This window comes from Pseudoliparis swirei, chromosome 20, assembly GCF_029220125.1.
Source record: "Pseudoliparis swirei isolate HS2019 ecotype Mariana Trench chromosome 20, NWPU_hadal_v1, whole genome shotgun sequence".
Classification (NCBI taxonomy): Eukaryota; Metazoa; Chordata; class Actinopteri; order Perciformes; family Liparidae; genus Pseudoliparis; species Pseudoliparis swirei.
The window spans coordinates 16,547,343-16,563,444 of NC_079407.1; the positions used below are offsets into that span (position 1 = coordinate 16,547,343).

At 44.4% G+C, this 16,102-nt stretch overlaps 1 protein-coding gene across 8 annotated transcripts in view; it reads left to right on the forward strand.

Annotated features, from left to right (window-relative positions):
• Positions 1-638: 638 nt before the first annotated feature.
• robo2 (roundabout, axon guidance receptor, homolog 2 (Drosophila)) overlaps positions 639-16,102 on the forward strand; it is a 159,517-nt gene continuing 144,053 nt past the window's right edge. For all 8 annotated transcript variants that reach the window (XM_056440409.1, XM_056440411.1, XM_056440415.1 and 5 more), the window contains exons 1-2: positions 639-1,266; positions 15,265-15,591. In XM_056440409.1, coding sequence (XP_056296384.1) covers positions 1,212-1,266; positions 15,265-15,591 — 382 coding nt within the window. In that variant the 5' untranslated portion in view covers positions 639-1,211. The remainder of the gene's footprint in view (positions 1,267-15,264; positions 15,592-16,102) is intronic.

Consider the following 16,102-nt stretch of genomic DNA (forward strand, 5'->3'; position numbering starts at 1 on the left):
GTACCGAGACTATTGATTTGTTTTTACCATATTCTGAAACTGTGAATTACATTTTTTTATCATATACTGCCGGTCTACATTATTCTATTTTTTCCCCCCAACGATTTTCCCTCATAAAACCTGGTCTTGTGTGAACACATATTATACCTGTTGGCTGTGTGTTCCCTCTACTACGTAAGGTGGTTACACTATGTGGATACTTTATTAATATGAATTCGTGTAGTTCTCACATTGTTTGGTATTTGCATGTATGCAAGATGTCTGAAGCACAGCCAGGTGAGACTAACCTTACATTTCTACTTTGATTTGAGTGTGTCTCTCCAAACGTCTCTGCTTTAAATGAGAAGTAAGTCTTCATTTCTTCAGAACTTCAGAGATGTGGACTGAGATCCGAGCTCCCCTCCACTTGTCCTTCATCCCTAGTCGAAAACTCTGTCCTCACTGGCCGGTCCGTGCTTCCCTCGCCGGTGTGCGTGGCTTCAGTGTGTGGCTGCAGCGCTGTGCGGGGTGCGCTTAGAGTAGACCGTGCGCTCCAAGCGGCCGCGCTGTGGAAATACATCACACACACACGCACACACACACACACACACGCACACACACACTCACACAAAGTGGAGACAGGGAAGGAGGATGTTGAAGTGACTTGTAGTACGACTGTACATTTCCAGCACGTTATCCCACATGGGTATTTCGGGAGCTGGTTCCCTTTGTAATAAAACAACTTTTTGGGAATGCGCGGGAGTTAAAGACTGGTTTCCAGTCCGAGGCTCAGCCGAGCCATGTGTTGAACTGCGGAGACATCGCTGAAGATTTGAAAGGTGACACGGGAGCAGAGGACCTGCGGAGGAGTCCCCAGTGAGGACGTACTGCTCATTTCTTCTCTCGCGGGCTCTGTGCGCTCCAGTTGGCGCCGTGGGTCATCTTGGAGAAACAGCCCACATTGTGGATGAACTCACGGGGCAAGCAGGGATAATACTCACAGACCGAGAGTTTGGTTTCGGGGTGTGCTGGATATGAACACCCGGAGCAGCTCCGGGTGACCTGCTGTGAAATGGATCCTCTGATTTTGTGGACATTTAAACTGGCTTTTGTCAGTAACTAGGAGCTTTCCATAACTATCACAGCCGAGGCAGACGCGCCCGTCTTTGGGCATATTGTTCTGCAGTGAAGAAGAGACTCGCGCGCCCGCCCTGGATGTTTAATATGCTAGTATGGGTCCGCTAGCGTTCATCCTTGTTGGCGGGCTACTGCATTTTCAAGTTGATGGTAAGTTGCCTAACGTGTTGTTTTGTCCAACTTCGTCTTCTGGATATATTAATATCCAGCTCTGTTTACCGCGGACACTGCCTGTGGTACTCCACCCGTCATTTTATAACCAGTTATGATTTGTAAGCATTATTGTATGTTGTTGGACTCTCTTTATTATATTATTTTAATAATTAAGTCAATAGGTTTAGTCAAGATACACTCGTGTTGATAACAGCTGACTATGTGGAGTTGTGATTTCAATTTATTTTATTTTATCATTTCAGCAAATATTTTACATGATATATTTTCTTTTTTTAAAAATTCATAAAACCAAACAAAAAAATACCTGAACAAGCCGATACCTCTTCCACTCAATGCAGATAATGATTGCCTCTCAGGAGGTTGAATGTAGGGGAGAATGTTTCTTCTTGTGCAACAGATAGAAGCACCATAAGTCCATTTTAAGAAGTAAATATTCCTGATGTGTGTGTGTATATATATATATATATATATATATATATATATATATATATATATATATATATAATGACATAAAGGACCGGTTAGAACATGTTTTTGGATCTCTCCATCAGTGTGAGTCAGTGTATATGTATTATTTTCATGTTCTGTTGAAGTGGCTACAGTTTATCACTCCAATGCAAAGGTGGAGAGGAGATTATTTATTTTATAAATACTGGCAAACAAATCACAGATATGCTTGTGTATCCAAAGGGTCCAAATAAAAAGTGGTCTAACGGAACATAAAGAAGTTCAGACCTGTCGGTGATGGGCTCACGGTCTTGGATGTGTTTGGCCAAAAGGTTGTGATCACCTTGCCGCTGCACTGTGGTGGATGCTGTAGTCATTTCACTTCAGGATTGCAATGCTGTGTTTGTGCACCTTTGTCTAAGCCACCTTTAATCCAAGCTGGAACAGTGCCCCAGTTTATTTTTTCTCATTTGTCTGATTAAACTTAAAAAATTGTGCAAATGAGATTGATACTGTTTAATTTCTATATTAAAAAGCATCAGCCCGCTTAGTCCTATCTGCTGGCAAGTGCTAAATCAGCTTTTTTTATTTAGTTTTTATGATTTTACAAGGTTTCTCCAGGATTCACTGGCACACAAGAGCACTGGTTTAATGGATGAATTAAAATGGCCTGGACTGCAGAGTTAATGTGATGACTCACATCGATCATCAAAATGGGAGGGTTGAGGTGACGGAAATGGCGATTGGGATTGGTCCAACCTGTGACTGGTGGAATGATTCGAGGAATTAAGATGTATTACTTTTAGAATGCATGAATCTAAAGTCTGATTGAATGTTAGTTCTGTTTTTGAATTGGACACACCTTTTCACAGTTGTCTCATAACCTACACAGACAAAGTACGGATCATTGAAGGAGAAAAATCATACTCCTGAATAGTCGCACACTGGGATATTATATCAGCACTACACTGTGAGTGATGATTCATGTGTTTGCTTTGTATTGTTTGTACACGTTAGCAGTATGTAAAGCAGAGTTTTTTGTTGTCACTGAATGCAAGGCCCCATTTTTCTTTTCTTTCACATGTCAGCTCCCGCTTTTGTTCTTCACAGCTGCAAGTTTTGCCTCGCCTGCCTTCTTTAGTTAGCTAATCAAACCTCCTTTTTCTGCTTGGATTTACTTATTTTTTCTTTCTTTTACCTTTTTATGTGGGTGTCTTTCACTCTATTCAGCCAAACCCACTGGTTGCTAAGCAATGGCTGATGGCATTGCGAGCTGTCCAGAGGGAGAGGGTGCAGTGGATCTTCCCAATCATTTGCCTGTCACCCCCCCTCCCATCCCTGCAGAACTCACCCATCACCCAGCCCCTTTCAGAGGTAATCTGAGGGTCCTTGGACAGGGAGGAGCTTCCTCTAAGAGTCCACTTAGGCAGACAAAAAGGTCTGGAGTTGTATTCACTGAGCAGCACAGCCAACAAAGCCAAGCCTTGTGAATGGCGTCAGTCACTGTTTCGTGTGCTGTTATCAATGCTGCTAGAGTGTAGGAGAGGAGAGAAAAGGTGAGATGGAGAGAGAGAAGAAACTGAGTGCATGTTGGTTGTTGTCGACAGGGCTGGAACATATTGTGCCTCTGAAAACAAGGTTACAACACTTTAAGTATCCGATTGATTGCAGTCGAGGATTTTTCCAGGAATACACCAGTCAGCAGCTGCCTGGTTATCTCTTAAACTCCACGTGCTGCTTTTGTCGCTGGATTAGAACATGCTTTGCATAGTGGACATGCACTCCTGACCTTTTGCTATTCTCAGACCTCCTGCATGCTTGCGCCTGATGTAGGAGCCGGTGACATCACGTCCATCGTGGGCGACACGTTGAGAGGTGCTGAAATACGGTCCAACTTAAATCTGTCTAAGAGGCTATGGGGAGCTTTCGGTGGCCCAGACGGTGCAGCTCACTATCTGCCAGCCGGGCTGTGGTTTCAGTGTTGCTGAGTCAAGAGAAACTCACACCCGGTGGTTTTGTATTTGTCAGGGCAAGAAGGAGGGGAGGGAGAGGCACTGTGATTGTAACCAAACACAAAAAAATGAGAGATGAGTTGTTTAACAACACAACCTTTTTAAAGGGAAATGGCGTAGATGAGGCTTTATTACCAAAGCTCCCTGGAGACTAACAGCTCTGTTGATGGTCTTGATTAAATCAGAGAGGTTTAAAGTACTGCCCTTTAATGGAAAGTAAGCCCAGATTAAAGTAGTCTAGGTGAATGATGAGGCAGGCTGAGGTCATTGTGTAACAGCCATTGCGAAGTCTCGCCCCAAATGTGATTGTTCTGCTTGAGTTGGCAGCATTTAGGCAGCGTTATTGTAATTGCGGTTCATTTGCTGGAATAGGCCTGCTGTAATGATGAACCTTCATCTAAGATCTACAGGAAGCTCCCCTCCTTGACTGTCTCCCACACTCTCATCACTGTCAAGGAAGCCGCTTTCCTCTGCACCCAAGTGCACTGCTGTTTGTTCACTGATTAGCGTAAAAAATGATGAGTGCAGAATAAAGACAAAGCTGGGGATCATCAGAGGAAGGGAATGAACAGGGAACAAAGAAGGAGGTGAGCACTCCAATAGAAATCAGCTCATAGGTCCTTGTGTGTGTTAACCAGCGACGAGGGCCCGTCAACTAGTAGTAGTTGTAGTACTTTAAGTCCAAAGTACTGCTTTGCGATCACTCGAAAATAAAAAGATTCACAGCTGTTTTAAATTCTGGCATCACACTAGTTAATGCCTTTACATTTCCATAGTGCAGAAGCTGGAGAGAAACTGTGAGTGGCAGACAATGCACATGGCTGATTTTGCAGTAAGACCAGCAGGAGGCAGGGGAGGTAATACAACTTTCCCCTTTTCTTTTACCTCCACTTTATTAAGCCTCAGCCAAGCATTCCGCTGACATTTACAGAGCAGAAAAAGGTCCAATGCCTTGAAGCTTTTGCCTAGAGAAACAAAGACAGAAAGGGTGAGCGGTTACAATGGGAAGAGGTGGAGGTTTCATACTAGCAGGTAGGCGGCAGTAAAGGATAAGTATTTTTCCTCAAATTATTTATATTTCAGAACTTCCCCAGATCCACTTAAACACACATGCCCACACACACACACATGCACACACATGCACACACATGCATACACACACACTCCTGCATTGGCGTTGTCCATGAGGGTGGAATTCAAACACTGAGGGGGTTGTTGTACACCTGCGCTGGCAGTATAGTAGGAGTGTGTGTGGAGGTGGGGATGGGGGAGGAGTGATATGATGAATTGAGCCTGCTGACTCTGAGGTAAAAGCGTGCAGTCAGGGCTCTCACCTGTCTCACACACCTGTACTTACAGAATACACACCTGTGCTTACCCTTGTGGGCCCCTAGACACAGATATAATCCTTGCTCTGTTTTCTCACTGACTGTTTCCCAAACAGCCGATTAAGGGTTCGGTAAGGCAGGCCAACAGACGTGGATCTAATGACTGTTATCTAATCCCTGATGATGAGATGATAGTGAATAAACCCTTATTGATCAATGGCAAACACAGACCATGCAGTTACAATACAAACGGCCCCTGTGTGGGACAGATTAGTCAGTCGCAGTGTGGCTGTGACAAGCATTCTTATCTCCACACAATTTGATTATCTTAAGAGCATGCCAAAATGCAGACAGGGGGTCAGGATGGAGTACGACACAAACCTGCAATGCCTTTAACTCCCTGGAGGATACGGCATGTTTGCCTTATCAGTGTTTTCATGTTGCACGCTGCACAGAAACGTCGTGTTTGGGGAAGCGTCTAATTGCTCTGTATCCCGTGTGCCCTCCCTGTGCCCTCTGATTGGCTCTCGCAGCAACTTTCAAACAGAAGGGAGGGATGTCAAGGTTGAGTGACACACAGAAGTGCATACAACTTTTTAACTATGCCCGCAATGCAAACGCACAAAGAAGCTCACAAATACATTCTGGCTGAGGAAGGTAATGCACATGAGTTGAATGATACTGGATGAATTATAATAATAATGCATTGTATTTGTAAGGTACTCTTCATTCAACAATCTCAGAGTGCCACAGAGCCAGTACATAGTTACAATTAACTAAAATAAAAAAAGGAATAGTTGAAACAAGTCATAAAACTCAAAGTCATAAACGCCTTACTGAATAAAAAGGTTTTTAGGCCAGTCTTAAAAGAGTCCAGTGTCTGTGTTGCCCTTAGGTGGTCAGGGACACTGTTCTAAAAGCGGGGCGCTGCTGAGAGACATAAAATGGCTTCAGAGGGGCTTGGGGCAGTTTTTAAGGAAAGCTGTGTGTCGTCAGCATAACAGTGGAAGCACATCCAATGTCTGCTGATGACACGACCGAGGGGAGCATGTAAATAATGAATAGGAGGGGGCCAAGGACCGACCCTAGCGGAACACCACAGGAGACTGGGAGCAGTCTGGACTTGCATCCTCCCAGTGGGACATATTCAGTTTTGCCAGAAAGGTAGGACTGAAACCACTTGAGTACAGAGTCTGATAGTCCAACAGTGCTGTAGAGGCGCTCTAGGAGGATGGCATGATCCACTGTGTCAAATGCAGCAGTCAGGTCCAGGAGGATGACGAGTGAGGTTGATCCTGCATCGGCTGTCATCAGCAGGTCATTCTGAGCAAAGACATTTCAGTGCTGTGGGCTGAACGAAATCCTGACTGAAACTTTTTAAATAAGTTGTTGTGTTTGAGGTGGTTCTGAAGTTGAGAAGCGACTACCTTCTCGAACACCTTGGACAGGTAGGCAAGGTTGGAGATAGGTCTGTAATTGGCTAGAACCTTGGGGTCCAGGGTGGGCTTCTTGAGAATGGGACGAATGATGGCAACCTTGAGAGTAGGTGGGACATAGCCAGACTGAAGGGAAAGGTTAACATCCTTGATGAGGAAAGGACTGAGACTGGGGATATGTGACTTGAGCAGAGCAGTGGGATTGGGGTTCAGGGTACAGGTACAGGATTTAATTTTTTGGAGGATTTTCTCAACATGGCTCTCCTGAACCTCAGCGAGTTGTAGAGGAGACAGCACACACACACACACCCACACACACACAGATAAGGTGTTGGTGTCAGAGGGAAGCAGAGATGGAGAGCTGGACATCAGAGACCAAATGTTGTTGACCTCTGATCTGAAAAAGTCAAGGAAGTTGTTGCATTGCTCCTCTGTAGCCTCAGTTCAAGAGGATGGCTGTGGCTTCAGGAGATGGTTTTGGTGGAAAAAAGCTGTTTGGAGTTGCCAGGGTTTTTATTGATGAACCCTGAATAGAACTGAGAGCGAGCATCTTTAAGGGAGTTGGAGTAGGCCCTTTGATTCTCCTGGTTGACCAGATTACGGACAGTGAGCCCAGAGTGTCTGCAGCGTCATTCCAGGGCACGCCCAGCTGTTTTTATTTTCCTTAGCTCATGTGTGAACCACTTCTCAGGGATGCATTAGTGTACTGCACTTTGCCATTGTCTGCTGGGGGAGCAGCATCGGAGCCGGTGACACCAGCCGTGTTAACAAACTGGTAGGAGACTGGGCCCATCATCGGCTGCCAGCTGCTGGACCTGAAACAGGTGGTGAGAGAGGAGGAAGAAAGAACTTGTGTCCATATTGGGACAACCCACACCCACTCCACCACCTCCTACCAGGGACAGGAGGAGGGACAGACTCGCTCCTCTCCTCCACAAGGACCACAAGGACAGAACAGGAACATTCGCTGCCGCTGCCGAGGGCTCTATAACAGATCCTCTCAGATCCTAGTGCAAATACTAAACTACATAAATAACTACACATCCACACACTGTTGATCTGCACACACACATTTCATTATTTTACACACACACACACACACATTTCATACACACACACACACACACACACTTTGCATTTTTTGCACTTGTTATTATTTAATATTTAATATTTAATTATTTTGTGTATTAGTATTGTAATATATTATATATATATATATATATTATATATTATATTTTTATTATATTTTTTTCTTTATTTATATTTTTTTTTTTTTTTTTTTTTTTTTATTTTTTTTTTTTTTTCTTGTGTTATTAGTTTATTTATTGGTGTGGCTATTTAATAAATTTCCTATATTTCCCTATAATATTATATATATTCTATTATATAGTTCCACTAATTCATCCATTGATGCAGAGGCTGGGCAGGCGATGAGCTGGAGATCCATGGTCATAGTGGCTGAGTAAATGTTTTTCCAGTTTAGAAAGACAACATTTGATGCTTAGGTCTAATAGTAGGCAGCATAAAAGTCAAGGCCATTGAGACCATTTTGTGGTCGGACACACCTAGATCAACAAGCCTTCTTGTTCTTTATTCTCAAGCGTCTGTGTGACAGTTGTACCTGAGCTGAGTCTCTTGAAGAGGAGGTCAGGCCTGCTGATAAAAATGCATGAGCTGTCTCTCAATGGGAGATTTGTGAAGACGGACAGCCAGAGCATGATACTCGAGCACACATCCGTCACACACAGCAGTTGTCCGGCGCAGCTGTAATGGCGCTCAGAGTGGTGGGGCCAGTGAATGAGTGTCTCGTTTCACCATCTCCATCCCCGGCTTGGTCTATGGATCACCCAGCCGTGACAGCTTGGTACCCTTTCCTTCTTTTACCTTCCCTGCAACGAACTGGGGAATCTAACCCCATAGAAGTGCATGAACTCTAAACTATACGCTATCCCTTGCCAAACGAGTGTTTTAGTGTGTACACTATAGTAACCTAAGGGTCTAGTGAGGGGCCTGACTTATTGATGTCTCCCTAAATGTCAACATTACTGTACAGCAAGCCCCCTGTCTATCACGTGAGATATAGCATGTTGATATTGTTGAGGCGTTTTATGAATTGCAAATACTATTCTATTCTTTGACCTTAGTATACGAATTGTGAACATGTGAATTATGTGCTGTCGCTATTCTTGGCGTTCTTTCGCCCTTATTTGGTAATAAGACATAGTGTTCCCTGCTTAATGTATTTCTTAATAACCTTGTTGATCAATCAGTGTGCTAATATATACTGTAATATGCGAAATTATGTTTACGGTTCAGTTGCAAAAATAACCATTGTCAGACCGAGCAGCCAGATTCAGCAGTGTTTTTATTTGCAAGATGATCACATGAATACATACATAATAATTTGATGAGTAATAAGGCCTGCATTGCATGTCAGTGCTGCGGCATGTTCTTTTCTTGTGTGTCCCGTGCTGCAGAAACAAGGCTCCACACTGCTTTGTGAAGTGAGCCAGCGTGACCAGGGGTGAGCTGATTTACTGTCTATAATGGCTCCCGGTGAGACTGGCTTTGTGGTTGACGTCTCGGCTTGGAACGTGGCACGAGCCAAGTGTCACGACCATTGCGGCAAGAAGGAAGAAAGCCTTAATCGCATCCTTGAACGTTTGAACTCTCCAGTTCCACTTCTAGGATGCTGATGATTTCTTTCTGGAGGGCTGCTCACAGGCATTTGTCATCTCGAGGCTCTGTAACAGCCAAGAGTAGAATTATGAAATGTAGTGGGTGTATGCGTGTGAATGTGTTTGTGAGCACCATTAATAAACATCAAAGCCTATTGTTTTTTTTGTGTTAGCATGGATTTATGAGCACAAGTAAATTGAATGAGTCCTTCATCCACTTACTGCTAGCACTCTTGACCCTGTCACCCTAAGCCAGACCAGATGAAGTGTTCCATGGAATAGAAATGTAATAAATCTCATCCGGACTTGGTATGCTGCACCTTGAAGAAACACAAACAGTGAGCTATAAGGGCCATTTCATTACCTCGCTCTGCTCTCTGAGTCCATCACTGGTTGGTGTGTGCGGTTACGGCCTCTTATTCCTCATCTTCGCATGTGGGTCGAAGGTCGACTGGAGTGGCTTGCTGGGGAGGCTGCCCTCATCGACATGCAGGCACACTGCAGTGTGTTCACTACAAGTCAGCACCCGTGGCACACCTCCAATTATCCACTCATCTCTCAACACTGTATCATGGACACCTGAAGGCCTCCTCCTCCACCCTCCCCTCCCCTTCGACTTCATTTCTAAAGCAATAAAGCACTTATTTATTTTGCCCCGTTCAATCTGCGGCGGCAGCTCAGCAATGCAGGTAAAGAGATTACAATGCTTCAGGGAGAATCAATTGATGCCATTCATTTCATTGCACCTCCCTGAGTAGGAACTGTTTAGAGTAGCCCATGCTTGAAAGGAGGGAATTGGAGATGGGACATTTTGCACCCAGCTGTGTCTACATTTGTGTGCACACACACACACACACACACACACACACACACACACACACACACACACACACACACACACACACACACACACACACACACACACACACACACACAAAGAACACTTACTTTACAAAGATTACTATGACCAAAGAAAACTCTGCTCTACTGCTATAGTTTTCTGCTGATTAACCACTACCACTTGACCTGAGAAAGTGGACATTAACTTAACTTGAGGGTTCCCCCTCAGTAATTGATGAGGAGGGGGAGGCTATTAATTATTTAATTCATCAAACACACATCTTCAATATAAAGGCTACTGCAACGGACAAAGAAGAGGCAGGCAAGAAAATGGCGACTCAGAAGGATGTGCAGAGAGAGGGCTGAAGTGGCTGGTGCAGAGAGCCTCATGCTCCAGTGGCCATGGCATCGGAAATCATTTAATCTGCATCACACAGTTTAGTGTCCGTACCAGCTACCTGACAGCGCCACAGAGCTGGTCCTGTACTCCTTCCACTCTGTCTCGCCTATGTATAGAAAGCAAGCGGTGCCATTAAGAACACATAAAAAGGTCTAAACTGTTATTGTGTTGTCCTCCTTTCCCCCCTTTTGTCTCCTGCCAGCAATTTCAGCACTTCAGAGAAAGGTCATTTTCTGAAAAAATGATAACTTCACCTTTCAGTTCATTGCAACTGATGGCAGAATGAAGGGTCAGAATGAGAGGGGGGGAAAACAAGGTGGAAACTGCTTGAAACGCAATATATAAGTGAACCAGCCCTTTGGAGGAAACATCGGATATGCTTCTTTCCCACAGTAATCTATTTATATATTCCATCTGCATGGGGTAGAGAGGGCAAATACACAGATCCAGATCACTGCTCGAAATACCGTCAGAGTGGAATTCTATCTAATATTTCTTAGAGGCGAGCGTGGATGCAGTGAGAGGTTGAGATTAGCTCCTTGAATTACCCCTGTGAATGCTTTCAGAGTATAGATTTTAGCAGGAAAAAGGAGGGGGGCAATATTCAGATCACTGAGTTGGAACAGAGCCCATCATGTGAGTTAGCTGAGTCAAAATCCCTCACTCTCTTGCAATAGAAGATCAATCTACTTGCTCAGCCCCTTGAACACCTTTTTATTTCACGTCCTGACTGTGAGGATGTTGCTGTATATTCCAGGCCGTATCCAGTGGCTGTCTGCATGCAGCGGGCTCGGATGGGCTCCAGTAGCTACAGCAGGTTGTCTTTCGTGACACCTCACTGTGTCTCTGGTATTGCGCCACACTGGAGCTTGTGTGCCGTGAGGCCACTGACAGCCCGGCGTAAAGAAGATAAATCTGGGGTGCAGAACAGGCTGCTTGCAAGTGTCACGGCAGGCCATCGGGGAGGCGAGGACGGACAGTAACATCATTCTATTCCCTCCCCCTTTTTCCCCCTTGTCGCCCGCTCACATTTCCTTTCTGATGACATGATGGATATGACTCTGTCACCCTCACAGTGAGGGCAGGATGGGGACAAGGAGCAAGCGGAGGAGACGGGGGTATTGGGAGGGAGAGGCATAGATGTATAATGAGATGGGGTGGGAGGAGCGGAGAGGCAGGAGGAGATTGGATAACATGGATTTAATGCATTTAGAGACAATTTCTCAGGTTTTTTATTTATTTATTTTTTTGCAATTTTATATTGACTCAGTTTGCTGGGTTTCAATACGTTCTGCCTGTAAAGCATCCACATTACAGTGTTCATGCATCTTGGACTGGACCTTGGTTTTCATGTTTGATGTTTCATGGAGCCTCAGTAGCTGGAACTTTTTGCATTGGTCTGAGGTTGCCGTTGGTTACCTGGGATCAGCACACACGTCTGTTGGCAGAATAAGTTATATCTCTTCGGGGAGCTCTTCCTTTTATGCTCTGGCGGAGACTGGTGTGGGTATTGATTTGGTTGGTGGGCTGGAATTTCTCCTGGGAGCTAATAAACATGATTATAAAAAGATCAGGGAAGGCCTGACCTTCTGTTGCACACATGAATAAATATGTGACAGAGATAATAGAAACAAGCGTTTCTCTGTGTGTGGTCAGTGGAATATGAGGGCAAACAATGAACGACAATTAAAGTGGTGCTTTTATCCCAAATTTGACCAACAACCTATATAACTGTGTTAAACTTTTCTATGTCTTTAGTTATGTCCCAATGATAAATGTGTGAACACTAACACAAAAAAAAGTCAAACATACTGCTGGAAAAACTTATTGGATAGCTGCATTGCAAACTTTCACTGGATTGTAGTGAGGCTGACATAATTATAATAAAAGGAAAGGCAGAAAGTAATCCGCTTTTGGTTCAGTAATCCTCCTCTGATTTCATTCTCTGTCTCTGTGCTTGTTTGTTTGTTCTCTGGTTCCTGCTTTCCTCCTGGAGAGGATGACTGCATAGCAGTGGTGAAAAGTAATGGTGGTGTTATTGCAGACAGGGGGAAACACAGCATTTTGATTGGAGCGTGCGCCCTGAGACCCAGTGAAGTGCACTCGCCTCAGCTCAGAAAGCACTTGATTGCACAGTACCAATGATCGCATTAAAAGGGCAACAGAAAGCCCATTTACCGTAAAGAGTGTAAGAAACGGGGCCCAAAAGAGAACTGAAAATAGACTTTCACTTCTCTGAGGAGCTACGGATGGAACCTTACGGAGATGCATGTTTTTTTAATCTGCTCAGACAGCATCTCTAGGAAATGGGAGCTACACGAGGTCCTGATAAAACCCCACATATACACATGAAGGTACAAACATTTGAGTTTGTGCTTTTGAAAGTGAAGCTAGGCAAGGTTTACATGTTGAGGTTATCCAGTATTGAGATTAGTGTGCCTCTTTTAAAACCTATGTCATGAATGTGCATTTAAGCTTTTCTACCTCTACCAGACTACCTCCACTTCGAGAAGGACACTGGTCCAGTCTGGCCCCGGCTCAGCTTTTTCTGGCAGTGAAAGGACAATTGTAGAGGCATCTGCTGTTTTCATTTCCACCGGAAAAAGGAGAGCAGATGGAGACCCAAGGTTTAAGTGATTAGAAGGCAGTAGATTGGAAGACAAATTGGATTTAAAGAAATTAGACTGATATAAATCGAATGGAGTCGCCGCACTTTAGTGCTGTGCATGCGCATTGGCCTTAATGGGAAGCAACCGCGGGGCCTGTGGATTATGCGTGAAGCAGATGCTCCAATGAGATAAGAATAAATGTGCGTTTGACACTCCATCTGAGGGAGATGGGGGTCTCCATGTTCATCCTTTATCTTGCCCTCCATTTATCAATGTCCCAGTGTTAATTGGTGCTTCACTTATTAGGTCACTTACTGCCAGAATACTAACTTGCGCTGAAATGGTAACTGACTTGCTTGGTTGGTTTCTGTTACCCACAACCGGTGAATGAGATTGTTTTACAAACTGCCTGAAGTATACTGTAGGTTTTACTTCCACCACCAATGTCTTCAGTTTTTCACATAATACCAATGAGATTAGATCATGCACTAGCGGATCAGAATAACCCCCTCGCCCCCTCTAACAGAAACCCCTGTCTCAGGTCCCACTTAGAGGAAGACACCAGGCCTGATCACTAATCAATGACAGGGAAATGGAGGGAATTAGCCCAAATTAGGAAGAAGAGAGCACCGACTACCTCCTGTTCAGGGGTCAATATGGCACTGTGTGAAGCCTGATCCCTGTTAAGACAAATGGTGGACGAGTGTACATTTACATCGTATGCTCAGATCCTTTGAAGTGTATTTTGTGCTGATCAGTGGATTTCTAACAGCGCCTGTCCTTTTACTCGCAGACTCTTGGCCAAGAAAGGCAGCGTGCCCCGATCTCCCCAGGGAGATTCAAGTTTAAGGCGTAGTGGAACATGTGCAAACCCAGGCAAACAAAGAGCTGGAGCCGTCACTTTTTTGCCTTCATGCCATGTTGAAATGATCTCTTACATAAGCACAAAAGCTTATGTGGTACACTGCTCTTCTGTGCAGAAGGCATCGTTCATTAGTTCATTACCCTGCTGCACTGCCCCGGGGAAGAGCACAGTCATCAAATCAGCTCAGTCACTCGCACACCTGCAACAACTAATTTGAAGACAAAGGGCCCAGCACTCTACTTAATACAACACTGACTGGGTAGCATTAGGCTGGCAACTGAATCTGAGTTATTGATGGGGTCTTGAATCTGGTTCAATAGAAGAGGATAAAGGACGGGCTGTTGAAAAAGTTTGCTTCATTAGCCATTCCCTTTCCCGTATCTTTGATTGTTTGATGCTGGATCAAACTCATTTGATTGTTGCATGGTTCCCAGGGCCTCTGTGATGTTAATTTGTGTGGCCTACAGCATCTTATCTCTGTGGTTAAGACCTGGTCACAGACACACAGTGCACTCTGACTCGGGGACCATTATCTTGGCTGCCAGACTTTCAGAGCTCACCCGCTGCAAGCCCTAATAAAAAAGACTGGGCTGAGGTTTTCAGCCGTGGGGATTAGCATTTGACATAAGTCTAGACCCCGGCATTCATATTCACATCACATGTGCACTTCTTTAACAGTGAACTCAACAGTTTTACTTATTTGCAGCCTCCTGAAAGCCACATTTATGATGTGTGTGTGAGTGTTTGTAGCTGAGATGTAAGCTGAATGTATGCATCCATTCACTGCTCGCCCATGGGTCCAATTACCCACAAGGCAAGCCGTTGCAATACAGGGTTGAGAAGAGCAGATTGTTGCTTTTTGATCTGCTTGAAATGGAGATTAAAGGCGCCAATACTTTTAACACGCTTCTAACCCCAGACAGGCTTTACTAACTATTAGTTGGAGTCATCCTTCCATGTTCCACTACTGTCCAAGGTCTGGGTGGATGTCCTTCTCCCAAGCAATGTTGATTTTGGCAACTGATTTTGAATTAATATTATGTGTCTGATGGAAATTGAGATACAAGTTTTCTCAGCTGTTATGTTTCTTCCTCTGTATTGTCTAATTTTCAGTGGGATTGTAAAAAACTTCTTAAAATTAGACAAGGCATAGAGATGGAAATTATAACAAACATTTTTCATCTTCACTTTCATTGATACAAATGAACACTGCACCAGAGCCACATCCTATACCTCCTTCTCTGGTATCTTGATCCCCGCTTGCTGATGAAGCTTTTGACATGAGAAGCCCTTGTTATTTTAGAATGTCCAACTGAAACCATGATTAATTACACCTCTTCTTCTTCTTCTTTCCTCCAGGATCCCGTCTGCGGCAGGAGGACTCCTCACCCCGGATAGTGGAGCACCCATCTGACCTGATTGTCTCCAAGGGGGAGCCCGCCACTCTCAACTGCAAAGCGGAAGGGCGGCCAACCCCGACGGTGGAGTGGTACAAGGACGGAGAGCGGGTGGAAACGGACAAAGATGACCCACGATCTCATCGCATGCTGCTGCCGAGCGGCTCGCTCTTCTTCCTTCGCATCGTTCATGGACGACGGAGCAAACCGGATGAGGGAGCCTACGTCTGCGTGGCCCGGAACTACATGGGAGAAGCTATCAGCCGCAACGCATCTTTGGAAGTAGCATGTGAGTCAGGACTCTGTCTTCTCTTTCTTCTTAATCTCTCTAACTCTTTGCTGCATCGCTCATTTAATTGAGTTCATTCATTGGCTGGATGAAGAAAAATCTTGATCCTGCTGCTTCCAGATGATGGAAAGACTAGATTTACATTAAGCACGAGAGAATCCAGAGACATCATTTCAACATTTCCTGTCAGGATTATCCAATTTTTACCTCCATTTATACACAATGGGAATTCACATGGTCGTTTACTGTCGGGAATAACAGAAAATAACTCAGTGTTTTATTTGAGGTAACTGGAATTACCCTATTTTAAGAATTTACATCAACATGCTTTCCATCTGCTATTTTTTGCAAAGGCTGTAATGATTTCCTGTAGGTCTAGAATGGAACAGTGAAGCTCACTAGCGATCACAGTTTGTGTGCCATTGTTGGTGGATTAATGAGTCGATCAGAATGAGTTCTTCAGACAATCATTTGATATACTTTCCTCAAAGGACTTTTATTGTAGTTGTCT